This window comes from Anguilla anguilla, chromosome 3, assembly GCF_013347855.1.
Source record: "Anguilla anguilla isolate fAngAng1 chromosome 3, fAngAng1.pri, whole genome shotgun sequence".
Classification (NCBI taxonomy): Eukaryota; Metazoa; Chordata; class Actinopteri; order Anguilliformes; family Anguillidae; genus Anguilla; species Anguilla anguilla.
Genome location: NC_049203.1, coordinates 48,552,557 through 48,579,375, shown reverse-complemented (window position 1 = coordinate 48,579,375; position 26,819 = coordinate 48,552,557). Strand labels below are relative to the sequence as shown.

The 26,819-nt window shown below is 41.5% G+C and overlaps 1 protein-coding gene and 1 long non-coding RNA gene across 3 annotated transcripts in view; one reads left to right on the top strand and one right to left on the bottom strand.

The window, feature by feature from the left end:
• Positions 1-732: 732 nt before the first annotated feature.
• dnajc3a (DnaJ (Hsp40) homolog, subfamily C, member 3a) lies at positions 733-14,073 on the bottom strand. The gene is made up of 12 exons (XM_035411487.1): positions 13,717-14,073; positions 12,268-12,378; positions 11,814-11,938; positions 9,983-10,057; positions 7,307-7,459; positions 6,719-6,900; positions 6,013-6,132; positions 5,389-5,494; positions 4,991-5,111; positions 2,778-2,910; positions 2,172-2,320; positions 733-1,292 (listed from the first exon to the last, which is right to left on the bottom strand). Exons 1-12 carry the CDS (start codon positions 13,796-13,798, stop codon positions 1,138-1,140), a joined length of 1,512 nt encoding a protein of 503 aa, XP_035267378.1. The 5' UTR covers positions 13,799-14,073; the 3' UTR covers positions 733-1,137.
• Positions 12,850-26,819, top strand: part of LOC118224210 — a 60,555-nt gene continuing 46,585 nt past the window's right edge. For both annotated transcript variants that reach the window (XR_004764605.1, XR_004764604.1), the window contains exons 1-2: positions 12,850-13,255; positions 15,742-15,841. This is a non-coding gene — a long non-coding RNA (uncharacterized LOC118224210). The remainder of the gene's footprint in view (positions 13,256-15,741; positions 15,842-26,819) is intronic.

Genomic DNA, 26,819 nt, shown 5'->3' with positions numbered 1-26,819 from the left:
TACTATTTGAAATACCAAAGAAAAACATGATTTCTCCAAAACAAAGTTGTAACATTTTTAACCAAGGGCCATAACATCAGTCTATCATAATATTCTGTGATCTAGGAGACTCCACAATTCTCTGTTGTGTAATGTTTTGGTTATTGCTTCCAACAGATTAAAGTCTACAATCTGGAGAATCTGCATCAAAACACTCTTCCAGGCCCACCCACATTTCCTCTCTATGGAAGTGGCTGAATCATTGTAATTAAGATGTCTTTCAGTCAACAAATAGAGTGGTGAGAGAAAGAGAAAGTGTATGTTTTCATTTATGCAAAATGCATCTCTGGCTGAGTTGCAAGCCTTGTTGAAATGGCATTGGCAGCAGTTTTGTGTTCTCTTGTCTACATATAATACTGTGAAACAAAAGTTACATTAATTAGGAGGATTTCACATTCTTATACTTTGAAATCAATGAGAAATGATGCAATCACTATCACTGTGGTCATCTCCATTCACTCTTAATTGACACTGCAGTCAATTCTGAAACAGATTTAATAAAGATTTATTAGTCAGACGTGGGGACTTTTAAATTTCACAACCGTTGCAGCAGCTGGAGCACTATGCTTTTTGTATACCAACCAATATCCTGTCAAAATAATGCACCATCTCACAGATGATGGGATTTTAGCTTCGCAAGAAAAAAAAGAAAGATTGCAGATTCCAGATTCAGTCAAGAAAATGGCCACTAAATTAAGTAAGCATAAATAGATTTTTATTTACAGTTCAGAATCCCATCATATAAAAATAGCATCTATTTACAGTTTTTTTTTTGGTTTTGGATTGAACTTGTTTCCTTCAGCCCGTACAGTCTGAGATCGCTCAGATGTCACGTGAATGGACAGAGCAGGAGCAGACTGGGGACGCGGGTGGGATGAAAAGTGTTCCCAGGGCGATCGTAACTCCCTGGCATAGACACCCATTTACGGCGGGCCAGACATTTAAAAAACAAAATGGCACCGTGGTCAGGGAGGAAGTGCGTGCGTCTGTGTGTATTCCTGAGTGCAATTAACATAGTGTTGCTTCCATTCGACTGGAATGCTTCCCTCTGGCGAAGAGGTTTTTAGAGAAGGCAGGCTCCATTAGGTGCGGTGGGCTTCAGTTGAAGTTGAATTTGAAGTTGAAGGGCCCGGAGCCGAAGGGGTTGAAGCCCTGGAAGGAGTCCCAGCCTCCGTGGAAGTGATGGTGACCCCTGCCCTGCTGGCTCTCTGGGTCCAGAGGGTCCTCGCCCTGGTCAAACTTGCTCCTCTTCTCTGTGGAAACACAAAACCCATGCTGAATGTCAGAGCCTGCCTGGAAGTGACATCACGCAGGGAAGGTACTGGGCTGCATGTGAACAAGGGCCACAGTGCTCAGATATGCTAGTCTTTAACAGCCTTACAGATGCGACTTCAGTTATTTGAATTATCTAAACAAAGTCTTCAAACCAAACCAATCATGCATTAACAAATACCTGGTACTGTATATCGGTTCTATTTTAAAGTCTTGAGAAGTATGAAGCCTGTATGGAAAATGCACATTTTTTAAAGTCAATATGGCAACAATTTATATTTTATAAGTATAAAAATAGAATAAAACTGAGTGTTAATATGCCAGTTTTGTTTTATATAAATATAAATTTACAGAAAGGCTTACACCTGATTGTCCGAACTGGTTAGTGAATTCTCCCTTCACGCACCATTTCAATAGTGCCTACCAGCCGACAGAACAGCATATTTAGCACCTCACAGCAACTGAATGTAAATGAAGTGGTTAAGAGCTCTGCAGCAAATGTGTGGTTTTGTACAGTACCATTAACCCCAAGGACATCAACATTCATCAGGATCACATCGATGCCTTTTTTCCCCAGCAGTGGTTTCATGTGAAAACACTCTTCAGAAGTGGGATGGAATTTCAGCAGCAGGGGCAGGCGAATGAATAAAATTGATGAAATCTGAAGAAGGAAGCCTTCGCCGCCCTCTCCTCGTCCGTCTCGCGGAAGCCGCGTATGTCGAGTTGACGGGCGAGGAGTGACGGGGACGGCTCTGTGGAAGCGCTGCTCCGATAACCTCGCTGGGCTCCACCCTTGTGAAATGAACAGGAGGATGTTCTGTGACAGCTGGGGTGATGGACGTGCCTCTGAAGGACCTTACCGGGGTCTGAAAGCACCTCTTTGGCTTGGGCGATGTCGATGAACTTTTTCTCCGCCCTCTTCTTTTCCTCGGGGTCCTGGAAGTTGTCAGGGTGCCACTGCTGCGCTAGCTTCCTGTAGGCCTTAATGATCTCCTTCTTCTGTGCATTCCTGTAACGGCATCAGAGGCTGAAATTAGACTGGCCCAGCTTCACTGCCCTTTGGCTCTGCTCGTATAAATGTGGTCATCCTGTGAGAAAATAAGACTTTGGAGGAAAGAGTTTGGTTGGGTGTTCAGCAGTTCCTGATCAGCCATGTAAAGGTTTTCATCTGGCCGTTTTGAGGTTTGCTTGTTACCAATCCAACCCTCCCCCTGAACTTATTGAAACGTTACACTGTAGTCACGTAATACAGGCAGTGAATGGCACACGTTAAGTAACCTGCAGATAATTTTGCCAAAAAATGGCTCTTAGTGCAATTCATAGTTAACCCTAATCTCTAGCTTTGGTATTAAAATTAATCCAAATAAATGCGCTTACGTTGAACACTACTGAAACCTGCATGACTGACATAACCACACATATCCCTTCTCAAACCGTTTATGATTGGGTATTTGCAGAAGACACACCTCTTGACTCCCAGGACCTTGTAGTAGTCCCTTTTCTGAGACTGCTTGAGAAGTCGCTGCGCCCTCTCCAGCCCCTCCTTGATTTGGCGGTCGTTCTCGTTATGCTCGCGGGCGCTCTCAAAGTCTTTGATAGCTGCCGAGACAACAATATGGCCGTCACACACACAAAAGACAAACATCCATACTGCTCAATGAAGCCTCAGGTAACTTCCATTAACATTTTGTTCTGAGTGGTCTAGGATCAGCTCTGAATGTTGAGAATGTAGAACATTTCACTGAAAATTAAACTTATGAATTACCTCACAGTAGCAATGTTAAAACTTTGTGGTTGGTGTGATTTGCAACTCCAGTTCTGGAAACAGTTCCTGCAGGCATTTAAACCCACTCAATGCTAAGGCTCATTTGAACCAAATGCTAACAGTTAAGTGCTGACAATCAAAGACAGTCCCACCTTCTTTTCCAGACAGGGTAGACATACACCGATAGACCACAGCATTATTTAATACAAAAGAACCAACTATTCCTAATGCCAAAATTAATTATTTTACATTGATCTTTCTTGTGACCATTGTAAAATTGTGTGTGCTATTCATTAAGACTTTTGATCAATTCCTTCATTTTTACCTGGCACCACAAGGTTTAGATTTCAGCCTCAATTCTGCTCCTTCATTCTTTAAAAGGTCAAAACTAACAAGAGGAAAGATAAAAATGCAAGGCCGGACAGTAACATGGCATTTTGGAAATTTAATAGCTGCGCCTATCCTTGTGAAGTATTTTTGTTGAGAGAATAAAAGATCTACAATACCACATGGAAAAAGCAAACAGAGCATGTGCAACATGACTGACACTCCAGAAAAAGAAGCATATGCTTTAAAACAAGACCAGGTCAAAACCTAGTATATGGCTGGACCTAACACACGTGATCCGGCCAACCAATGGTGTAACTTTATCACTCACTCAGTCACTCACTCAGTCACAGGTATTTGCGTTTGTAGGGCTGGCACCGCTGTTGCGGTCCAGCCAAAAAATGAAAAACATTTTAAAATGTGGCTCGGGTATTGGCTTTCTCTCAGTTGCCAGTCTCCGTAAAGACAGCAGCTGAGAGGATGTAGGTTCTGCAGAGGTTGCCAGCTGAGACAGCATACCAGTCGGGTACCTGGCCCACGAGAGACTGCCCCACTAGCGGCCGGCCGCAGACGGAGTCACAGAACACCTGGGCCGAGTGCGCCAGGGCGGTGGTGCGTTGGCCCCGGCACCCTTCTGTCCTACCCCACCTGATTCACGGCTAGCTGCTGTGCTGCCGGGCTCCAGCTTTGGCTGAGGAACAGCGCTTGCATCACCCAAAAGAGTGAAGGCTATATCACGAAAGCAGAGAGGGGAAGCTGCTAAACCTTAACATGCTTTCTGCGTAGTCGGTACCATTGTGTTACGGCCAATTACCAACACGAACAGCACACTGGAATACCGATTTAAAACTACAGGGCCAGATCAGGTGATTTTCCACACCATTTTTATCCAAGGCTCCACTACTTCCAGATGGGTTTGACTGTAGTTTGTGTCACTGCTTTCAGATGTAAAAAGTACATCATATTTTCACAGTGCAGCTGGCAGACTTGAATAGCCGACCTGGAGTGCTCCCGGTAGCCACAGTTACTGCAGATCTACAGCCCAACAGAGAGCATCATATCAACAGCTCTTTTTTTAACAGCACTTGAGATTCTGCCAAGTGAAAGCTCATCACTGACCAAAGCCACAGAAAGGATGAATATGTATGTATATATGTATGTACAGTGAGCTCCAAAATTTTAGGGACAAAGACTTTTGTTTTCTTAAAATATACGGCTTTGTTCCAAACGTTATGAAGCTCATTGTGTGTGTGTGTGTGTGTGTGTGGGTGCGTGTGCACGCGCATGCATGTGTGGTAATGACCACAAAACCTGCATGTGAATCTCCTTAAACCTGTCAAAGATCATATGCAATGAGACAAACACCTACGCACTGAAGAGTTTTGTGCAAGTAAAAGTGCATTGCTTGACGCAAGATAGTTTCTGCTGGCATTTATGATAAGAACCTTTGTGCTGAGTGTTTATCCCTCCGGCAAAAATCGGCACCCCGATGCCCCTTGGACCTGACCGGGCACGGTTGCTACCACTGCGTCTGACCGGGGTGAAAGCCCCTGGGTGGGTTTCGTGTGGGGGAAGCTAGAGCCTCACCTTCCTCATACTGCTCGTCTTGCAGGAAGGCTTCAGCTCTGTCCTTCAGCGCATTCACATTCTGAGGGTTTGACTTCAGAACTTTACTACACACTGTGATAGCTTCAGTGGCTTGCTTGTCCTGAAGGGGAAAAAAAAGCAAAAGAGTGATCAGACAAAACAAACTAAAATGGACATCAATTTTAACTGCAGGATCAGCTGTAAAATACAAGGTGTCCTATACAAAATGCTATACCGGGGCTTGTGGATAAGAGCCAAGCATACATGCTGGAGTGCTGATCTAGGATCAGTTTTGCATTTTGGGTCATAATGGATAAGGTTAAGATATGGACGGATATCTGACCCGAGGGAGATACTTCATGAATATTGGCCCAAGTAAAGGCTCCGTCATACTGTACCTGGGACAAACAGTGGCATATCCGCTCCTGGGCCTGATTTGTGTAGTGGGAAATGTGCGGTTCTGTTTTCATCACAGATTCGTATTTACTGACTGCATCTCCATACCTGACCGAGAGAGAGAGACCACATTATCAAAACATCAGTTACTCCTATTTCTAAAAGACCTCCTTTGTCCATAGCAAACATGGGAGCATTGACCTAAATGCTCCTAAGCCTCTTAAGCACTAAAGAGTAACACAAGGACTTTCAGGTTTTACTTAGAATTTTTTACTTAAACCGCACACATATTTTACAAGATTCTGAGTCTGTTTGACTAAGATAGCTACCCTCAGAAATATGAGTTTTCTACTTGGTTTTGAATGTCTTTTCCAATGACAAGCTCCTGCTGGTAGCAACGCCTGCTTGCCTCGCTGACTGCAGGAGTGTTTTAAAGAACTCGCTTCAGAACGCTTAATTGAGCTTGTAAGTGCTCGACACATCAAAACATGATAAAACGTCGAGCTCTAAGATGCAAGCGTATTTTTAATCACCAGAGAGAAGGAATAATGTCAGCTCTGGGTACATCTCCGCAGTAGCTGTCTGGTTTGTTAAACACATCGGGAGAGGGAACAAAAGAGGCGCACCTCTGCTGTTGAATGAGCTCCTCTGCAGCGAGTATCTGCTTGTTCAGCTTCTTCACCTGCTTGTAGTGGCTGAAGCACTGCTTATGATCCGGGTCCAGCTTCAGACATTCACGTACCTCACTGGAAGAGAGGAGAGGCGACACGCAATGGGTGGCTTTCACATATGGTTTGTTCGGGGGGTTGTTCCAGAACCAAGTATCTTCGCCTTTGTCTGAATTCGTTTAATTCGTTTTTATACGTCAAAATTTCTTTGTGCGAGTCTTGAATTGGTGGCTAATCTGTAGTGTGCTTTGTAGCTTGTGAGAAAGCAAAGCGCATTGATCTGCTCTAATCCCATAAAGGCGGTAGACGCATCGTTATTGACATACTAGATCAGTTAGTGGACACACACAATGTTGATGTGACAAATGGATTATGCAAGCACACCACAGTTCAGTGTTAAACCAAAACAGTGGTGATGGAAAAAGAACACAATGACAAATGCACTCTAGTCTGGACTCCAGAAAACAAAGTAAATGTTTAAATGACCTGAAACCGAGTCATAGTGACCCGTAAACCTGTGGCATTTCATCTGGTCATCTACATCACACAGCCAGCCACAGGTGCCTGATGACAGTCACAATAAACACGCACTTTTTGTTATCAAATGTTTTTACCTATGAATGTACATAAGCGTGACAAACAGTAAACACACGTGAAGTCTTACTTGAGGGACATTTCATGGTCGCCCAGCTGGTAGTAGATGGCGCTGAGCTGGTAGAAGGCCTCAGTGTTGTCGTTCTTCAGTTTGGAGGTGGCTTTCAGGTCGCTGATGGCTTTCCCCAGCTCTCCCAACTGGATCATGCATTCTGCCCGGAGCTCTCGGGAGCCCACGTCCCACACGCATGTCTGAGGGTGGGGGGAGGGAGGGGGGTGGAAAGGGTGGCAACACCCTCATCACAGAACTGTCATGACTATGGGTCTACTCCTGGTCTTGGACAATGAGAGTCTGGGGCAGTTTTATAGTGATTTGTAGGTGGTCTTATAGGTATTGTAACAGATAACTGCTGACAAAAAAAGCGATCTGAATTGCCTTCTGATCACTTCCAATGAAGCAATTCCCTAATAGTGTTTGAATGAAAAGCAGAAAGACGTGAACGTTCAGTGGACACCAATGTGTTAGCAGATAGCAGTTGTGCCTGACATTATTCCCCAGGTTCTGATAATTTCATTTGCACCCGTGCTGGGAAGTGGCAATGCAGAGGTGTGAGTCTTTGCACTACGGGAGCACTGGCACAGCCTGCGAGATGCTCACCTCGATGACCGTGTCCAGGAGGGCCGCGGCCGAGCTGTAGTCCTTCCGCGCGAAGTCGCTCTGCGCCTGGGCCGCCAGCCGCTGGATCTCGTCGGACTTGGTTAGCAGGGCTTTGGCTTCCGCCGCCTCTTTATCGCTGGGCCCGGATTTGAGCTGGAAAGCAGCAGAAGGGGACCGATCTGATTGGATTAAGCAGGAAGGACCGCTTTGAGGCTCGGACGCGTTCGCCATTTTGTGCCGCGATAGCACCTCGGACGATTTTTTTGGGAACAGGAAAGACACTAATTACCTTTTCCTTTAGGTGTGGCAAATGTGTGAACTACTGAAAATGGAAATATGACAGTACCTGAATACTGTGAAACACTGGGGGGGGGGGGGGGGGGGGGGGGGGCTTTCTTCAACAACTTTTTCAGTTGCAAAGAAACCCCACTGTAATGACTACATTTTCCAAGCAAGCACTAACTCCAAAAAGACCTCACATTCCTCTTGAAATTTTCTGCTAGCTCAGCTCTAGCAGAAAAATTAATGTGTCTAAATGCAGTTTAAAAATGTTAAAAATGTGTCGAAATAGCATTGCTGAGTGAAGGCAGATCCATATATTCCCTCATTTTTAACTTTCTGCTCTAGAAGTCAAACTTGCTGTTAATGTTGATTGGTTGCTTGGTCTATATTAATACAGTGGCACTGCACTGTACAAGTACAAGAGCTCTTCAGATATAGTGAAGATGTTTGGTAGGGCCAGCATGCTGAAGTCCATTAGCTTTTCCACATTCCACATTTCCACTTGATTTCCACATATGGTACAAGAAAATAGGGCAATACAATACTGATGGTAAAGTGAAGCTATACAAGACCAAAAACCAGTGAAGCTCCATACAGAATTAGTGACTCACTTTATTTTCACCTATTGATTGGTTCAAATCAAAATTAATTTTGATTGGTTCGAATAGGTCATCGATTAACAGTTCATTATAGCTCCATACATTATGAGGTAGTTGAAACCTCATTCAGCCATCTTTACAATGCCAGCAGCCTGAAAGTTTATTCTGTTACAGTATATACACAAGGGCTAACTTCTGAAATTATGCATTAATATCAATATATTAGTATCAATACTTTGTGCCTAGGGTTGTGACAAATACAGTTTTCCTCTACATGAGTAATTATCCAATTTTTAACATGTACTCAAGTAATAATTTTTTATATATGAATGCAGAATAGGCCTATATGGCCATGTTGCACTCAACCATTATCTACCAGTATCAGTTTAACATTTGGACACAAACTACCTCTGAAAACTAGATTCTGAAAAAAAATTGTGTTTATTTGTAATCAATTATGACTCAAATACTCCTTCACTCAACTACAAGTTCCCAACCATAATTGCTTCATCATTATTTTTTTTTAGCGATGTAGGGTAATGACTGCATTAGACAGTATTTAACTTATTAGTATTTAACTTAATTAGTATTTAATTGCTTGACATGATAAAGATGAATATTTAGCGAACATCAGTCAATATTACTGACACTGAATTAGGTTGAGAAACGTGATTTTTACTCTAGCATAAAAGTCAGTCAAGCTGAACAAAGTTCCGTCAGTCTCTAGATTGGCCAATTACATATTTCCCCAAAAATAGTAGACTTCACTCTGAATACATTATACAAGACTTTCCACAGCACAGGCAGCCTCTTAAAATCTTAATTTTCACTTGCATTTTCAAATGTCATGCTGCTGCTGCTGCTGCTCACAACCTTCAACGTTCATTTTTAAAGAACATGAGCAAAGTACTTCTACAGCACGTTTGCACATAGCTGATGACTTGGGAATACCGCGCCTCAAAACGAGGCAAAGGAATTAAAAGCAGGCATTTATGTCTCTTGGCAAGGTTACGCTGGTTATAAAACACGTTTCAAAGTTGATGTTTTTTAGTCATTTATTTAATCAGTACTTTTGCGGAAATGTAACATAGAAGGGTTGTTTGTAATGGCAACACCTTGTGGAATATTTAAAAAGGATTGACATTTTGAGCTTATCCAGGTTGGTAATACACAGTTGTGACTGAAGGAAGTTACCCTCCGGCTCTGTACAACTGTATAGCCCTATGAAACCCTTAAAAGAGATGAAAGGAATCATGTAATATAAAAATAAAGTATCAAAACTGCATGCAGTAAAACAAAACAGCTTTCTTTTTAAACAAGCTCAAAAAAAACCTTTGAGCTACTTGATCAGGTTTTTTGAAACAAACAGGGTTTCCATCCAAACCTACAGTATGTGCAGACCATTACGCAGATATACGCTCAAATGCCAATACATTGCATAGCAAAGCACTTTCAAATGACATAGAACTGCTTGAACATGACAGCTTTGACACTTCTCTCACAAAATGAGTTTCGAGGTGGTCATCGGCTCATTTTGACAAAATGACTGCTCGCCATGCAATCCTTTCCCGCAACACTTTACTGACATCTTCTGGCCTAGCATCACACTTCAAATAGTTCCCCTTTTCCAACAGCCACGGGCTCTTGGGAGATCCATGTGAGCAGAAGTATGACTGTCCACTCTTTCCCTGCAGTGGGCTTCTGGTTATTAGATGCGCACAAGCCAGCCTCCCTTTCATTCGAGAGCCTCCGGGGGCCATTGATCGAGCGACCGCATTGCAATTCGGTTACTTACCACTTTCTTGAAATCTCCTTCTGCTTCATCCAGCTTCCCTTGTTTCAAGAGTAGATTTCCCCTCTGCAGTCTTGCCTGGGGACAGAGAAAGCGAGAGAGAGGCTCGGTTTGATGTTATTCCAAGGCAAGCGCACAGTATGTCCTCTGTGGAACTCACCTTAAGAAAAACAGGCAACTCTAGATGTCGACCACGTTCTGGTCTACACATTTCAGCTTAAATAATACTGCTGGCATTCACAATACTACTGAGTTTTGCATTTTGTATTCTACACCTGGTTATAATGACAAGTGTCTTGTTCTGTTATGTTCTCAGCAAGGAGATAAAGATGAATATGTGTGTGTTTGTGTGGGTGGATGTGTTTGGGATTACATGAGATGTGAGTGAGTGTATGAAATGTACTTAATGTTTAATTAAAATTTAGGGCAACAATAACATAAGCGTTCATGAAATTTATTTTAGTTTCAGCTTCAGCATAACCTTAATGGTAATATAAAGACAAAGCACAAAACAACAACAAACTCTTCAAGTATAAAGTGTTATCTATCTAAACAACCTAACAACCTTAGTGAGGTTTGTTCAACTTCGACCTGGCACAACCCAATACCATTTGAATCTAGATATTATATATATATATATAAGTGTTGTCAGAGCTTTCAGAAAAATATGAACAGTGTATGTCTCACTATCTTTCAGACAATGACTCTCTCAGCTACACGGTCTTACCCATTATTGGTAAATGGTAAATGGACTGCATTTATATAGCGCTTTTATCCAAATCGCTTTACAATTGATGCCTCTCATTCACCCATTTATTGTTCACATCTAAAGTTTTTTCCTGGGGTTCCTTTTTAAAAATTCTAATTATCCATCTGTTTTTTTTCCCTTTCCCTGTTAAAATAACAAGAATCTGTTGATTGCAATTCTTTCTAACAGTACAGTGAAGGAACATAGGATGTGTTAATTTATTAAGCTTGTACTAGTATTACGCTGATGCTACTCACTGGTATTGCAAACAGAACAAATATAATTTACATGTCTATTGACCCAGCATAACCCATTAAAATAAGGGGCTTCAATGACAAACAAATAAGATGTCCATGTCTTCTATAATATCTAACAACTCACATTAAAACGAGAATCATATATATGTGTTTTAGCAGGGTCAACAATGAAAACAGCAACTTCATATTTTTAACGTATTGCCATCCTCTAGTGTAAACTTTCTCCCATGATTTGTATTGTCAAATCAGCATTAAAACCTGCCCCATGGCTGCAACATGCTGTCTCAGCTCAGCTGCAGACTACCATGTTTCCTCTAAACACGAAAGCAAACAGCTGCTGCTACTTCTTTCTGCCCTGCGCAGCCTCTGCTGTGGAGGACAGTGACTAGCTAGCCCTGCTAGCATGGGCATACTGCAGGTGCCGGAACCGCGGATGCATGTGTAGCAGGTATAGCTCTCCGGTGACTTGGCTAAGGTTGCCTTTAGCTGACTGATAACGCGCTTGCCTAAGAAAATCTTTGGATGAGCGAGAGGCTCGGGTTCAAATCCCACCTCGGACAAATCTCTAACTTGGTCATTACACTTGACAGGTGACAGCGTGACAGGTAATACACTGCCGAAGCTATGCTGAAGCTATGGCCAATCATCAGTCACCCTGTGGGGTGTCAAACCAGTTGGGTCAGACATAGCCTGGATTTAATTCACTGCAGCTAGAATGATTGCTTTAGCTGGAAATACTATCCTGGTGGGCTAGTTTTGTGATATTTTTTTCAGAGAAAATACACAATGGACTGTCTAGCAAAAAGTGAGGCAGTTAAGAAGTACTTACTGCAGTGAAGTCTGGTTTGAGTTCAATGACTTTGCTCAGATCTGGGAGTGCAGATTTGGACTTTCCCATTGCCAAGTAAACAGTTGCTCTTCTGTAATATGCCATGTAGTTTTTTGGGTCCCCATCTAAAGAATACAAACCACAAAGAATTGCTATGGCAATGATATCTAAAAAGCCACCTTAGACAACTACAAGATGTTTTATAATTATTTTTCACTCAGTAAAATGTTTTAAATAATCAGTTAACTGTACTGTTCATTGGGTTACGGTGACAACACAAATGCTTTAGTTAATTTAAAAAGGCCTAAATATGGCAGCATTACATGTAACAATGGGCATGAGAAAGTGTCTGTGTACTTTAAGTGTTCTTAAACCTACCATGACCCCCCCCCCCCCAGCAAGATTCAGTTAGATCGCTATAGTCAAAAGTTCATGCATCTGGACTCATACAGACCTACAGCAGCATGGAAATGGGACAGGGCATCAGCCAGCTGTCCAGCAGCCAGCAGCTTTTTCCCCATCTCCAGATGATTCTCTACACTGTCATTCTTCCCACAATACACTCCTGCAATCAAGAAAAACAACTACAATACATGTGACTGCATTAAGTGCATTATTAGTGTCGGTCTACAGAGGAAATTTGCTTTATCGTAGTCGTTGACTATTGCAGGGTTGTTTCACAATCAGATGAAAAGAATACTTCAGTCAGCTTTATTTACCTCATTTTACCCATGTCATGAGCACATGCAATTTGCAACCATTTAACCCCCCCCCCCCCCCCCCCCCCCAATTGGGCACCATTAGCATGCAGCACAGTATATTTACACATCAAATACGAAACTGCTACAGCCAAACTAAATATAAAAACGCTGAGGATAGAGCTAGAGCAGAGTATTGCATGAATAAGACAAGGAAAGGAGGGGACTCCACCCGGAAGTAAATTAGTTATTTTTGTGACGTCATGCTGATTTGCCCTATAGTGTTATTTATATTTTCAAAAGCAAGTGTTAATGTAGCGACCAACAATATGACACGTTCTGTGATTGCTTCAGATTTGTAATGTTTGGAAACTTAAAACTGCAGACATTAATACACCCGTTAAATTAAACTAGTTTAAATACTGCAACTATGCGCGTCTTCAGAGAAAAACTGGTTCCATACAAGACAGGATTTATGGTCAGATCAAAGCATCAATTCGAGGACTAGCCGATAAACCCTTTTGATGAATATTATGCTAATTAAATATCAAAGTCCAATACACACCACCATATGGTATTTAGTGCATTACATAGAAATAGGTCTCCATAAGCACGTGGCTTACTAGCCAAGAGGTCAAAAGTAAACAGACATGAATTCATAGAGAGCGGATGATGGATGTCTGAAGCAAGTGCTTGGAAGCAAGTTGGCTTTTCGAAGTTGTCCTCCGAGCAATAATAATACACGTAAGTTCATCAAACATACCGTAATTGCGGTACTGTTAATCGTGCCATTACTCGGTCACTTGACCCAAACATATACAAACATGCGTATAAAATTGTGTAGCCTACAAAGTAGGCTCGTATAGATTTAAACATTTATTTTCTTCTGATGAAGTTGGATAGGCTAGATATTAACAAAACACAATCTGCTTTTAGGAGTTCAAAATGGCTTGGCTATGTCGAAACCGAAAGCAGAGCTTGAGATAAATAAGGTGACATATTGTGGAAATGCCGTCACCAACGCAATGGAACTGCCATCAACGCGTGTGTTATGGTTTAGAACAAAGCAACGATAAAACGTCGTATTCTATATGCACCATATTCCGAAGATACACAATGATCCACTGCTCAAGCAAGCGTGATATGTCAATGCAGTATTAGAGGCTGAAAAGCGCTGACATATTTGCGAATTTAAACGAGCTTACCTTCGTATCGCAGGTCTATCAAAACAAGAATAAAGGGAGCATAACTTAAGAGTTTGTGCGCAACGGGGTTTATTGTAACCATAACTGTTACTACTTAATACATCTACAGTCTATTTAAATAATACTGTCACAGTACCCACAGTCTTGAACAGCTGTAACTAACTCCACAGAAATATCGGTGCGCTATCTACCACATGCCAGACAGACTTTAAGTTCATCTGTAAACCAGTCGCTTGGTCGTGGGTTCTTCTCATTGGCTCTTTGGAAAGAAAACCCCGCCCTTCGAGTTTGGTTCAACTGCGTCAAGCCACGGCAGCATTAGAACTTGCAGCGTGTCAGTCCTTCAGTACGCCACAGCACTCTGTAAGGACGTACAAAACAGATGAAACCATTATTATTATTATTTTTTTAACACAAACGCTCCACTTTCACATTATTCTACGATTTTCAAAAGATATTCCAATTCATGCGTTTGAAGCGTTTGGGAGGATACCAGGTTATTCTTCTCATGATCAAACCAATTGTGTTACAGAGCTGTATTTGAATGGTTTGATACTTTAAAAAAGTAAAATAAACATTTAAAAATACAGTTTCTACAATTAGATTTTATAATGAATATGCATGGTTATGATGACGATGAAATGATGGTAATGATGATTGTTATTTTCATTACAATTAAGAAATTTTACCTCCATGCCCATATGCGTAGGTTTAGGGAGGGCAGGGGGAGACTTGACGTTTGACTACCGGGGACAAAGTGGTCCAATAGTGTATCTCCCCCAAAGTTGAAATGAAACCTATGCATATGACCATACATAATTTCAGTGTTCCTGCTCATACCTGCAACATTCTGTCGATTTGAGAGTCCGCAGATAAACATGTGGTCTCCTCTGAAACACGCCAAGGCCCTGCTTCTGTTCAGTCTGCAGTCCACCATTACAGTTCACATACACAGATCAAAGGAAGGCACTTCATCAGCTTGCACCCAGCTGACTGGAGTGGGCCACTGGTGCACAATCAGACATGGATGTTCTGATTTCTGAAATCCCTCCCAGTGTAGGTGGTGCTATGGGCTGCTATGCACTGTCCTGTGGGTCTGCTGGCCTTGAGCTGCCACTGGCAAGGTTTGGAATGAATATCAGAACAGGCCATCCAACAGCCCCCCAGATATTTATTTTACAGTTGAAGCACAGCTAAAGACCTTTTTTTTACCTCATGTCATAGCAGTCATAATGGCATATCAAGCTAAAAAAGGAGGCTTCCACTATTTATATTTGAAAACTGGGGTAGCCTACTGTAACTGGGTTTGTAACAGCAGACCTTTAGAACTGTCTGAGGGCCTTAACAAAGTTCCTGCAGTTTAACGACTGGGTCAGTACCAATGGCGTAAAGTACAGGAGGGGGGGTGATATCCTCCCCAATATTAAAAAAACAGGCAAAATAACCTCCTCAATAATATATAGCTTGATGGTGAGAAAAAAACTATTTCATATAATAAAGATGGGGATTTCATGATGTGATTGGGATATACTGATCAGTATTCTGTAATATTTCCCTTTAGAATTCACCAGAATCTAAAACAAATATGAATATTCATTTATTTTTCCATACAAGATTTCCAATTTATGCTGAATGCATAACTGTACATTTTTATTTTCTTGGCGGGGCCCACTAAATACATGAAGTCTCATGTTATTTGATCATAGCATTAGGTCTTTATTTGACAGTATTCTAAGCTCAGGGAACTACTTTGAACTTCAGGAAGCAAACCATTTCAGACCAAGCTGGGGTGAGCTAGCCTAACCAGCTCATTCTTGTACTTCAGCTCATCATTTTCAACATGGTACTTTTTTCCCCCTCTCTCTCGACTCTCATTCTCTCTCATTTAATGCACTCTCTCATTCATAAATGGCTAAATGTAGAGACAAAAATGATATGTAAATTACATTTTAAAACTTACTTTTAGAAAAAAAAATGAAGGCTGTGACCTCTATTGGTTGCTAACAGCTTGTTTTTTCCCCTTAGACAGAGGCTGGGAACACTGGGAAACACAACTTCATTTTTTCACAAAGAAAGCTTGCAACAGTTTTCTGTCTGTGAAACCAGCCACACGTGCCTGGTCAAGGTGAGTTATCTATTTACTGAATTTACCACAAAGCACTGAATGCCCCTATACCAGCCATTGTAAAGCCAATGAGTCATCAGAAACTTTGATTATTGAAAAGGTCCTTCATTGTACACAAAAACTGTCGGGACTATTCAAAAACATACATTTAAACTGAAGTTATATCAAAGAACTCAGAAAGTGAGCTTTACGATGTGCTGCTTTAACTTCACCACTAGAGGGCATCCTGTGATTGAGAAATGTCCTCTGTAAAAATTAAAGTTACAGTCTTTACAACTGTTTACTTTATTGTACATCATGCTCATGTCAGGTGTGATATCTCTTCCAATCAGTAACACAGGACATCTTGTTAACGTAAGGGGTGGCTTTTGTTCAATTTTCGGCCTATTTAAAGTAATACTTTAGATATGATTTTTGCTTGTTCCTTGAGAAACATAGGATACATGTGTAAAACTAATAAAATGATTTTTGTAAGCTTTATTTTACGTGAATTACACTTGATTTTTTTTAAAAACATTTTTGATAGTTTCTCAAGTTGTAGGATACTACATCAATTGAAATCTGAAAGGTATAAATGTATGTTCAAAACTCCCCACAGTTTATCATCAAGTTCCCCTGCCTCATGCAATAGAAATAAATGAGGAAGAGACATCATTTTCAAAATTGGCTTGAACTAAAGCCACATCTTTATTATAAAAATGAACACCTGACACCCCATCTGAGATTTTTGCAGCACATCTGATCTATTATAATTGAAATTGATCTATTTATTGGTCAACAGGGCACAGTGTGCACTGCATATTTCAGCCTAAACAAACTGTTCTCCTGGGGTTCACATTCAAATCTATACAAACATTTCTAGAAATATGTCCTAATAAATACATGTTGAACAATGAAGGAAAGCACTAATCATTTTCCAGAGTGGAGTTGCTGGTGCTCTTTAAACTTCCTTGTAAAAAATATTATATGAGGATATAAAGGCTTGGGCCATTTGAGTGTTTGGACTCAGCTCTTTAAAGCTGGTTATGTGAAGAGGTCAAATCTGTCTTATTGTCACTTTTCTGTGACCGTGTATAAACACAGATGTGTTTCAGGTGCTTTTTTAACACACGCACGCACACACACACACACACACACACACAGTTCTGTCATAGAAACCTTGAATGGCTGGTGACGGCTGCTCAACATGTTTGCACACAAGGCCAACCCAGTCCAAAAGGCATATAAAATCAGTCTATTTTTAGCTCCGCTCAAAATCTTTCGGAAATTGGGGTAACAGTATCTATGAACCATGAGCGTGAACAAAAATGCAAACAGTGTTATTGAATGAGCAGTATGCTGTCGGTCTTGGACACAGCGCAATATTTGCCGTACGGAGCAGGGTAAACAGTGGTGAGTTTGCCTTGGGAGTCGTATCAGAAACCTTTGCTTACTTCATCACCTTAGACTAAGTTGTTGCTGTTTGGACAGGTTCAAGTGGGCAGGTGGACACAATCTCCAAACGGAGCGAACACCACAACTGAGAGCCCCGCCACAATGAGGGATTTCCCTTATCTTTGCGGAACGAGACTATTCCATATCGCTGGGTTTGAAAAAGGGGCAGTTTAAATACATATAAATGTTTGAACTCTCATATGATTTTAGATATAGAACAATGGGTTCAGCTGACTGTCAAATCATGCTCCATGGTAGTTGTGTACTCAGTGTGCACCATAAACTGCAGAGGCATTCAGGTGTGTCCCAGGCTTTAGATTTCAGGTGGCCGTTTTCTAAGAACTGCGCTATTACGTCTCAAAGCGCTTTGTTCACCTGTCGGTGGCTAATTAAACAGGCTAATCTCACGATGGTGACACACATATGGCACAATTAGGAATCTGCACAGTTTAAAGTTTCTAACGGGAAGGCAGTTCCTATCAGTAGCAATGACTCAACTTGTGCATACAATAACACACAAAATACAATTTAAGGGTGTTTTGGAGATACGGCTTCTTGCTACATAAATGCTTTAAATAAAGCAAGTGGGTGTTGTGGCACTTTGCTTTTGTTCTTTGGGCTTAGAGCAAATATCACAGTTTCATTTTTTCTTTCTTTCTTTTTTGTTCTCCTGCTGGTATTATGCAGGCAAACTGCATGCCTGACATCTTATCTGTGTGTTCTGTAATAATGGGTGCTGAGGAAGAGCTCTTAAACTTAAAAAAAAAAATAATGTGATAGTTTTATGGGGTTGTAAAAAAGGCTTACCAGTTACTGCTATCTGATTGCTGTTGTGTTGCTATCAGTAACCATTGTACACCTAATTATTGCAGGAACAGTCCTTGACAGGCAAACATTGGAGCAGCTTCCTGGCTGAATTTGTAAAAGCGTTTTGTGGAGAGCCGTTTGATGATTGAGGCCTGTTTGTTTTGTTGTCTTTGACAAAATGACGGGTAGCACAGCCATAATCTGTGCTGTCACTCCTGAGACACACAATCGTATCTCCGCGCCGACATTAATAGAACAATATTTGTAAAGAGCATTGTCATGTTTTGTCTTCGACAGTCCTCGACAGTCATAATAGTAGCTATTTGTTGGCACCTGCCTTTTCAACTTTGTTTGGACGGTGGAATTGTGCTTTCAGTCAGTTAAGGGTGTCGCCTTGATTGAGTGACATACTTGCTATTGTTCTCTGCCTTGTTGAGGAGCTGACATTTTTTGTACTTGTAGGCATGGAGGTCACCATTGAACATGACCCATGACTGCTTTTCTGTTAGTAGTTCCACTCGATGAAACTGAAGTTTCTTCTTGTGTTACTTTTGGCTGATTTCCATGGGATTTTAAAAATGAAAATAATAACGCATGGACTGTGGTTGCGAAGTGGATATTGTGATTTGTGTACAGCTATTTGCTTTATATCCTTTTTTATTGTAATATTGTCCTTTAGTTGTTGGATTAGCATTGCTAAACAAAAGTATTGATATTATTCAAATTAATCATTGTTAATATTAATAAAATGTAGATCCAATGTGTTTTACAATTGTGACAGCTCCATGTTGCTGACCATGTAACTGATGGCCATGATGCATGATGTACATCCACATTTAACTTGGACTATCAGTTAGCCTCCAAACCATACTTGTTTCTGACAGCACATCTTTAAATAATGAGTCGGTGTACCATTCAGCCTGCTGACATGAAACTTGTTTTTGCTATAGGTGTGTTTAGGTTAGAGAGGATCCCTATAACTGAGTTATAATAAGATGCTTTCCTAAGGACCTGAATGCCTCTGTACTTCAGCTAGCCTCTCACCTGGGACAGACAGTAGACAGCAAAGGTCACCCCACTCTGCTGTGTGTCCCACTCCTTACAGCATTCCCTCCGCATTTACTTTAATGCATTTGTGTCCCACCGCCTTTTTATTGTGGATGAATCTTGAAGCACTCCAGTCCAATATTTCAACTGGAGCTCTGAAGCAGTATTATCCTTGAAAATAAAATCAGTGGGGATGTGGAAATGAACCTCAAAGCAAGAGCATATAGATTTCAGAAGAAATTTATCAATACCTGAATGTACAGTGCAAACATTCCTGGGGATGAATTTTTCCCACAGAAATACATTAATTAAGTTAATAAAAAAAAAGACAAATTTCATTTAAAAAAATGAAATAATAATAATATGCTAAATGCATTATTATTGTTGTTAAATGTATTATTGTTAGTAGAAGTAGTAGTAGTAGCATTAGTAATAATAGTAATTTATTTCTTGTTGATATTATTTTAGGGAGATTTACATACCTATACTTTCTTCTACATGCCTGTGTGTCTTCATGTGCGTGTGTCAGTGTGTGTGTGTTTGTATCTGTGTAGGTGTGTGTGTGTGTGTGTGTGTGTGTGTGAGTGTGTGTGCATGGTGTCTGTGCGTCTGTGTGTACGTGTGTGTGCAGGGTGGCTGATAGTACTCCCCACCACTCTGCACTTCCATCATTTAAGCGCATGAAAGGGAAGGAGAGGAGATTGGCGGACTGGGTTGTGTCACTGGAGAGAATGGATTTAAAATGCATTAGCAGTGGCAGCGAGGCGCCACCGTTGGGTTGCTCAGGTGCACCCCGCCTCCTCTCTCCATCCACCCCCAAACCCCCTCCCACCCCTCCTGCCCCAATCCACTCCAGTTATCTGCCCTGCTCTACTGAAAGGGACCCACACAGCGAGGCTCATGGGTGCGCTCTTATCAAGATGTTTTCAGGAAACAGCAATTTGCCACTGCTCCGGCAGGACCCCTCTCTTCAGCTCTGATCTGGGAGCTACAGGAAGGATAGCTGCAGTCCGTCTGAGCGGCCGCCTCGGCTTGCAGGGCGAAAAACTGGCACAACTCTCGCCTGGGAATCTTTGTCCACGATAAACTGCTAAATGCCAAAGCAGCCAAGGACCTTGCATATGTTCTCTATGTGATGAGCGATAACATTGATAGGAGCCAAAAATGATCAAAGCCATTTTCATAAGCCTCTTTCGCCTTGTTGGTATCTCACGCAGGGTGGCACCGCGTAGCTGCAAAGACGGGCTACATCACATAAATGACATTTAGAGCCAGGGCCACGCGAAGCTCTTCTGCTCGCCAGCGCAGTTTGAGTGCATCGATAATTAAGCAGGCCGCCAAAGAGCTGAATGTTCTGTGCTATTTAGCGCCTTCAGAAACACGGTGTGATGCAACCATTAGGAATTCACCCTTTGGCTGCACAGGAATGCTGGTGAGTGATAACTTAAATGATAATGAGATGACGGGAGAAGCTAAAGAGCTCAAAGTGATGTCTCCAAACACATCTGCAGATATCACGCAGATCAGCACCTTGCTCATAATCCAGTACAAGCAAACCAATGCTCAGAATGGGAGAATCCCCATTCCTTTTAACTGGAATCTTTGCTTTCCTTTTTCTTTCCCATTAGCATGCTAAATGAGCACACACACTGTGAATGAGATTAGTCTGTGGGGCTGAATGTACAGCGGCTGTAGAGTTTGAACCGATGCTGATTTGGCGTTGCCGGTCACAGGTAAGTGATGCTGGGTACTGACGGGGTTGAGTGAGAGAAAGGCTTTTGAGCGTAAGCAGCATTGTGGGTAAGGCTTTCAGCTGCTCACGCCCTCATGAAAGCTTGCCAATTTACTTTCTTGCAAATTCCCTGGAAGCTTTCAGGTCGCGACCTTTGCTGCGTGGCACCTCCAAACCCGCTTGGCCTCTGTGTGCGTTTGCCCTCCCCTTCCTGGCCTGCACGTAAACCCCGCCCGGATCATCGCAGAGAACGGAGGGAACCCGGCTGGGGAATTTCACTCAGGGCAGAGATCATATTCCCAGTAAAAAAAAACACATGTATTGGCCTACGTGTACTGCTATCTGGAGCGTTTATTACTGTATTTTTGGAGATCTCTCTTTCGGACCAGATAAGGGACGTTGCTGTAAACCCGGTATCTCTTAACAGTGTCCTGATAGGACTGCATAATGCAGAAGGAGCAATAAAAGAGGATCTCAGCAGGATGGTGGCTGTGCAATGCAATCTTGGCATCGCAGTCACTGGAATGTGATGATGATAACCCTGATGTTGAGCAGGTGTCCGGACAGCATCATTGCATCAGACTAAGTTTTGAAATGTTGTGAGAGCAGACAAGTTAACGTGCCAGTTTTATTCCATCCTGATGTACGGACTATATTAAGTGAATGGAAGGTGATAACCCGTCCTTTTGGAAATGTTATTTTTTGCTCTATCCTTTGGCAGGACAGACCAACAAATGTAATGTTTTCGAAGGACTGAATTAACTCAGGCAGCTCAAACCTTGGCTCCTGCATGCCTGCAAATCACATGCAACCTCACGAAAATGGGTTACTCTCAGCGGACGCCAGTGTTTTATAGAAATCATCCTGAAAGATGTACCGTATTGCAGTTTGCGGTCATTAAATACCTCAACATTTTATACTGCAACATTTCCGGGTTCATGTACCCTCCACCTCCTGGATATCTCCCCAAAAAGCACCCCAATGTGTCCTGGAAGTTAGTTTCACCAGCTGTCAATAAACCACATTCATAACCATTTTAATGGCCATTGTTAACTTCCTCTGCTTTTCACTGCCTTATTAAATTTAGTTATTTACTAAAATGCTTGTGGCTTGTGTTCTTTGCTGTGTCTTATCCCATATAAGATCCATAGCTTCCATCTATGTGACTATCACACCTTATTGCCAAGTGGACTTGTACCTTCCTGGTTTTGTCTTTACAGTCACGGGCAACCTTTGGAATGAAGTTCTGATACACCCTTAATATGTGGCCTGACAAGCAGACATGTAAATGTTTGGCAATACTGTGGAATCTTGTTTTCACCGTGAGCTCTCTGTGAAACATTCTGTTTCGCTAGAAGGTTTGCCAGCTTTTTCTTCAACAAACAAATGTGGAAAGGCTCAATTTTTCCCATGTCATCTTTAATGTCACACCATATTTGCAAACTAAAGTAGAATGAATTTGACATTTCTATTGAATAGTATAATCTCTGGCTTGAGGCGGAACTTGATTGTCTTATAGATTAAAGTAAGACTTCTGGTTTGATAGTACTCATGATGAAACCAACCTGTTTTGCATGAATAACCAGTTGGTAAGTTTTTTGAAACATAAGTGAGCACCAGTAAGACATTGAAGGTAGAAAACTTCTGAGTCCATTGGATACCCTTAGGTTGATCCAATGTGACATCCTCATTAACCAGTATTTGACGACTAAAAAGAGGGGTGTGAGTTCATCCTTGTCCCAAATGGTGCTATTTTAATGAGGAGATATTTAAGATAACACAGCATTCAAAGTGGCTATTAAATCTGCCAATCAAGGTCATGATCTTCTGTGGGAATTGATAAGTGATGAAGATCTTTCATGTAGTAGGTTGCCTACAAAGTGAAAATCTGGTCAAATGGTGCTCTTCCAGTCTTGATTTCTGCTTGATCTTACCCCAAACCTTGGCAGACTCTAGATTAGCTTGGGGTTTGGACAGTTCTGAAGCAGTTAGTAAGAACCCTTTGTCACCATATTGGCATATTCTGCAAGTCAGAGACCTTTTCATGCACATGCTATGGTAAGTTAATGCGTTTCATAAATCCAGTACACTGGTGTCTATTTTCAGGAGATATGTCAGTGGAGAGTAAGGTGGGCTACCTGGATGAGGTTGTTTTACCCAAGAACCTCTTGTCTGTTTATTGTCATCATAAGTGGTCACAAAAAGAAGAAAACTGAAAAAATAAAATCCCTTGTTCTTTTAACATAGCATTCCCTGACTGTCCTTTGCCTATGTTGTCAACAGTTATCAAATTCCTATTCAACTCTTACAGCCTGCAGCCTTAAGCCTAAAACCTAAAGTGAGCTCCATAATGTTTGGGACAAAGCCATTTTTTTCTTGAATTGGCTTTGCACTCTGTATTAAGGTACACACACAATTTTCCCAATCTTTAAAAACATAATCCTGTGGTGTTTATATGGTTTTCATAGATTAGAGGGGAAATACGATTTTTAGTGGTGCACTCTGCCTGTAGAGCCCTGTCACAGTCGCTCACAGTACATTACCCACAGTGCAACAGGGCCACGGGTACAGGCTTACTAACTTCTAAATACGCCTCCTTCAATTGTCCAGACAGGGGTGTCACAACTGCTCACATGCAATGTAGTGCAGATGCTGTTTTGTTCGCTCTCAATGTAACCTGCTCAATTCCAAAAAAGTGTGTGTTGCCTGGAAACAAGAACCTGTTCTCACTCTCCAGCGCTGAAAAGAATTTGCCTCCAAGTGAAAACATTAGGTTGCTTCTGACCCAGAGATAGGGGAGGTTTACTTGTGTGCCTGCCTCTTAGTCTGTAGATTTAGAAATGGCGATTAGAGCCTCTCTGGCTAACGCTTTCTCAGAGCAGGTGGGGTGTGCTCCAGGGTCAGGCACGGAACAAAGTTTCGAAAGGTGCCACAATAAAGGAGGCCGACGGAACACCTGCAGAGTGGATAATGAACACCTGAGCAGATTGGAGGCAACTCAATTAACGTCATCGACGCTGCCAGTCAGAGCAGAATGGCAGATATCAAGGTTCTTTTCCTCCTTTGTTCCCGAACAAAAGGGTCCCTAACGTATTCAATTCAGAGCAGGGCAGGCTTTGTGCAACCGAGTCCAAATAATGAATCATTGTTTAATTTAGATAGGGCTGGCCGTTTGTTCACTTGATATTGTCGTGAGCGTATACATGCGATTCATATCTCGACTGCATAGTTTAATTTCACTAGAAACGACTTATAGTTACGGATAAAACGCCCACCGCAGCCAGTGCATTTATCAAAGCACGCTACGTATTGTGAGGTAACAAAACTGGCAGATACAGTGGGTAAGAAAATATTGTGCTAATGCGCTGTTTTGTATTTGCAATGTTAGACAAGCATGACATGAATTTGACCTGATAAAGTAGCAGTGAGTAATGTTCTCAAATGGTTACACACCTTATTCTAGAGCACATTGGGTTTCTGGACTCTGTGATGCAATTTCCAGCAAGTATTTTTGTATAAATGTTGAGAATTTTTTTATTTTTTATTTTTGAAAGTTATAGAAATACCTTGCATTTACATTTTTGAAAAATTGTTTGTGGTTTTTATACCTCCAATAATAAAAATAAACTGTAAAAAGTGAAGTAAACTGTCAATGTGGAAACACAGACAAATCTGTCTATTGTCTCCCATTTCTGAGGGGTAATTCCCAATACATGTTTCAAAGACATCAGTATTGTGAACCTGGTGCTGTCCGGGAAGCCTGTGGACTTAGTTGAGGTTAGGCAGGCCTCAGTAGGTTTGATGCAGCTGATGTCAGAGAAAGCAACAAAAAAACACAAAGCAGTGTCCTGCTTCTCAGCCCAAGAACTGTAATATGGAAACAATTACTCCAGTATTACTAGCCAACACCTGCATAGTTTTCTTAGATGTGCCTGCACAGGGCAGAGGGCCTGTCCACCTTTGGGAAGTTGACAGTTGAGGGGAGAATAAGGAATTAAGCAGGCAACACCTCTTTTTTTCACTGCCGGAACTGATACAAGCTGAAGCTAAAGTTAGCTACAGGCACCCACAGAGGAACAGAAGACGTCATGCTCAGCAGGAGCTTGAATTGTTTTTACTCTTGAATGAAGCTGAGCCGAGTTCTCATTTGGCATCAAAAAACGGATAAAAGGCAACCGCTGGTTCTGGCTCCACTGCTGTGTGAGGGTATTAGGGAAGAAGACGTGTGAATAAGAAGAGAGAGAGCATTCCTTCACCGAGAGATGGTGAGAAGATGCAGAAGAGCTGAGGTGCAAGTCCGGTAAAGATGATGTCATTCCCTGGTGCCAGACCACTGGGGTGATGTTACACTGCCTCTTTTACAGAGCAAAAAAGGAGTAGTTTACGACAATGAAAGTGCCTCTGTGCCACTCTATCCTACCTATCACCCTTTTTCCCTCACGGTGTGTCAGCTTGCCCCCGGACAATCAATGGCACACGGTCAGGTGATGTTACCAAATGCTACCACAACACTGAGACAATCATCTCTCACGAAAGCCGGCGAAGATGAGCCTGCTCATGCACCCAGCCGTACAATGGAGAGAATGTTCTCCACACAATCGGAGGTATAGGAGTGGGCGTGGCTCCTTGGCCAAGTCAAAAGAAAGGAACAAAAGCCAGATGAAAACGAATCTCTCCTCCACAATACGAGAATGATGTTTGTAGCAGATACTGGTCTCACGGGAGACAAAAACCATCTTAAATGGTGAAAGCACAAAAGAACAGGAGGACAAAAGCTTTTTGTCACCCCATATAGTTTCTCAATTTTGATAAGGCAGATAATGGAAAGAGTAAAATGATAATGTTTGAACCCTTTAGCTTTGGCAATTACTGACTCAGTGGCAGAAACTTGTTTGCGACTGAAAGCTTGTTCTCTAGTTACTGCCATTCCTTGAGCTAACAACCCAAAATGTAGTTAGCTGATGTGTGTTCAGTTTATTAAGGTAATAACAGCATTTCATAGATGTACCATTCACTTGACAATTATCTTACATGCCATAAAATGTATTTACTGCTTTTATGGTCTATTTCCTCCAGAGAAAATATGGAGTCATTTGATATGTTAAAATTCTAGCTCTCATCCTGGTGGACTGGCAAATGCTTTCAAATTTTTGGTAGGTTATATGCAGGACAGCTTGGTAGCTATTTAGTAATAGTAGTAGTAGTAGTAGTGGTGGTAGTGGTAGTGGTAGCACTACTACTACTACTAGTAGTAGTAGAAGTATCTACACAATGTGGTCACAGAGGAGATGTTTTGTAACTTTTAGATAATTAAAATAATTTAAAGTCAAAGAATTAATAAAATTATTTTTAAAAAGCAGGTACAGCAATCAATTAATGTGTTACTGAAATAAGAGCAAGGCCCTCAACACTATTGCTTGTTTATTCTGCTTGTTTAGCATTTCATTGCCAGTGGCACTAGGCTCCAGTTAGCTATTAGTGCTAATCTTTCCCGTGACATTTGGCAGACAGTGCTGTACCCAGCTACATTGCTCCATGGCATAAATCAGTTGACCAAACAGCATCCAGTACCAGAATTATCTGATAAAATGAATAATTCTGGTCCTGGATGCTGATTGGCCAACCATCCTTCCTAGCAGTGCCAATATTTGTGTTATAGCATTGCTAAATTATATGTAAACATACATTTTATTGTTTTTATATCATTGTGCCTTCCACTAACATAAACATATTAGACATAGGAAACTTGTGAGCAATCAATCATAATAAAAAAATACTTTTTTAATCGCCTCATTAAACCACTGAGGCTCAATGTCCAGATCTTCCAAATGAGACAATATTTCAGCTATTGGTACACAGAGAAGGACATAGCAGTTAACTTCAAAACAACAAGGCAGGATGCAATGAATTTTTTTTTGCATGAATGCTAGCAATAAATGGAACTATAGAATAACTAAA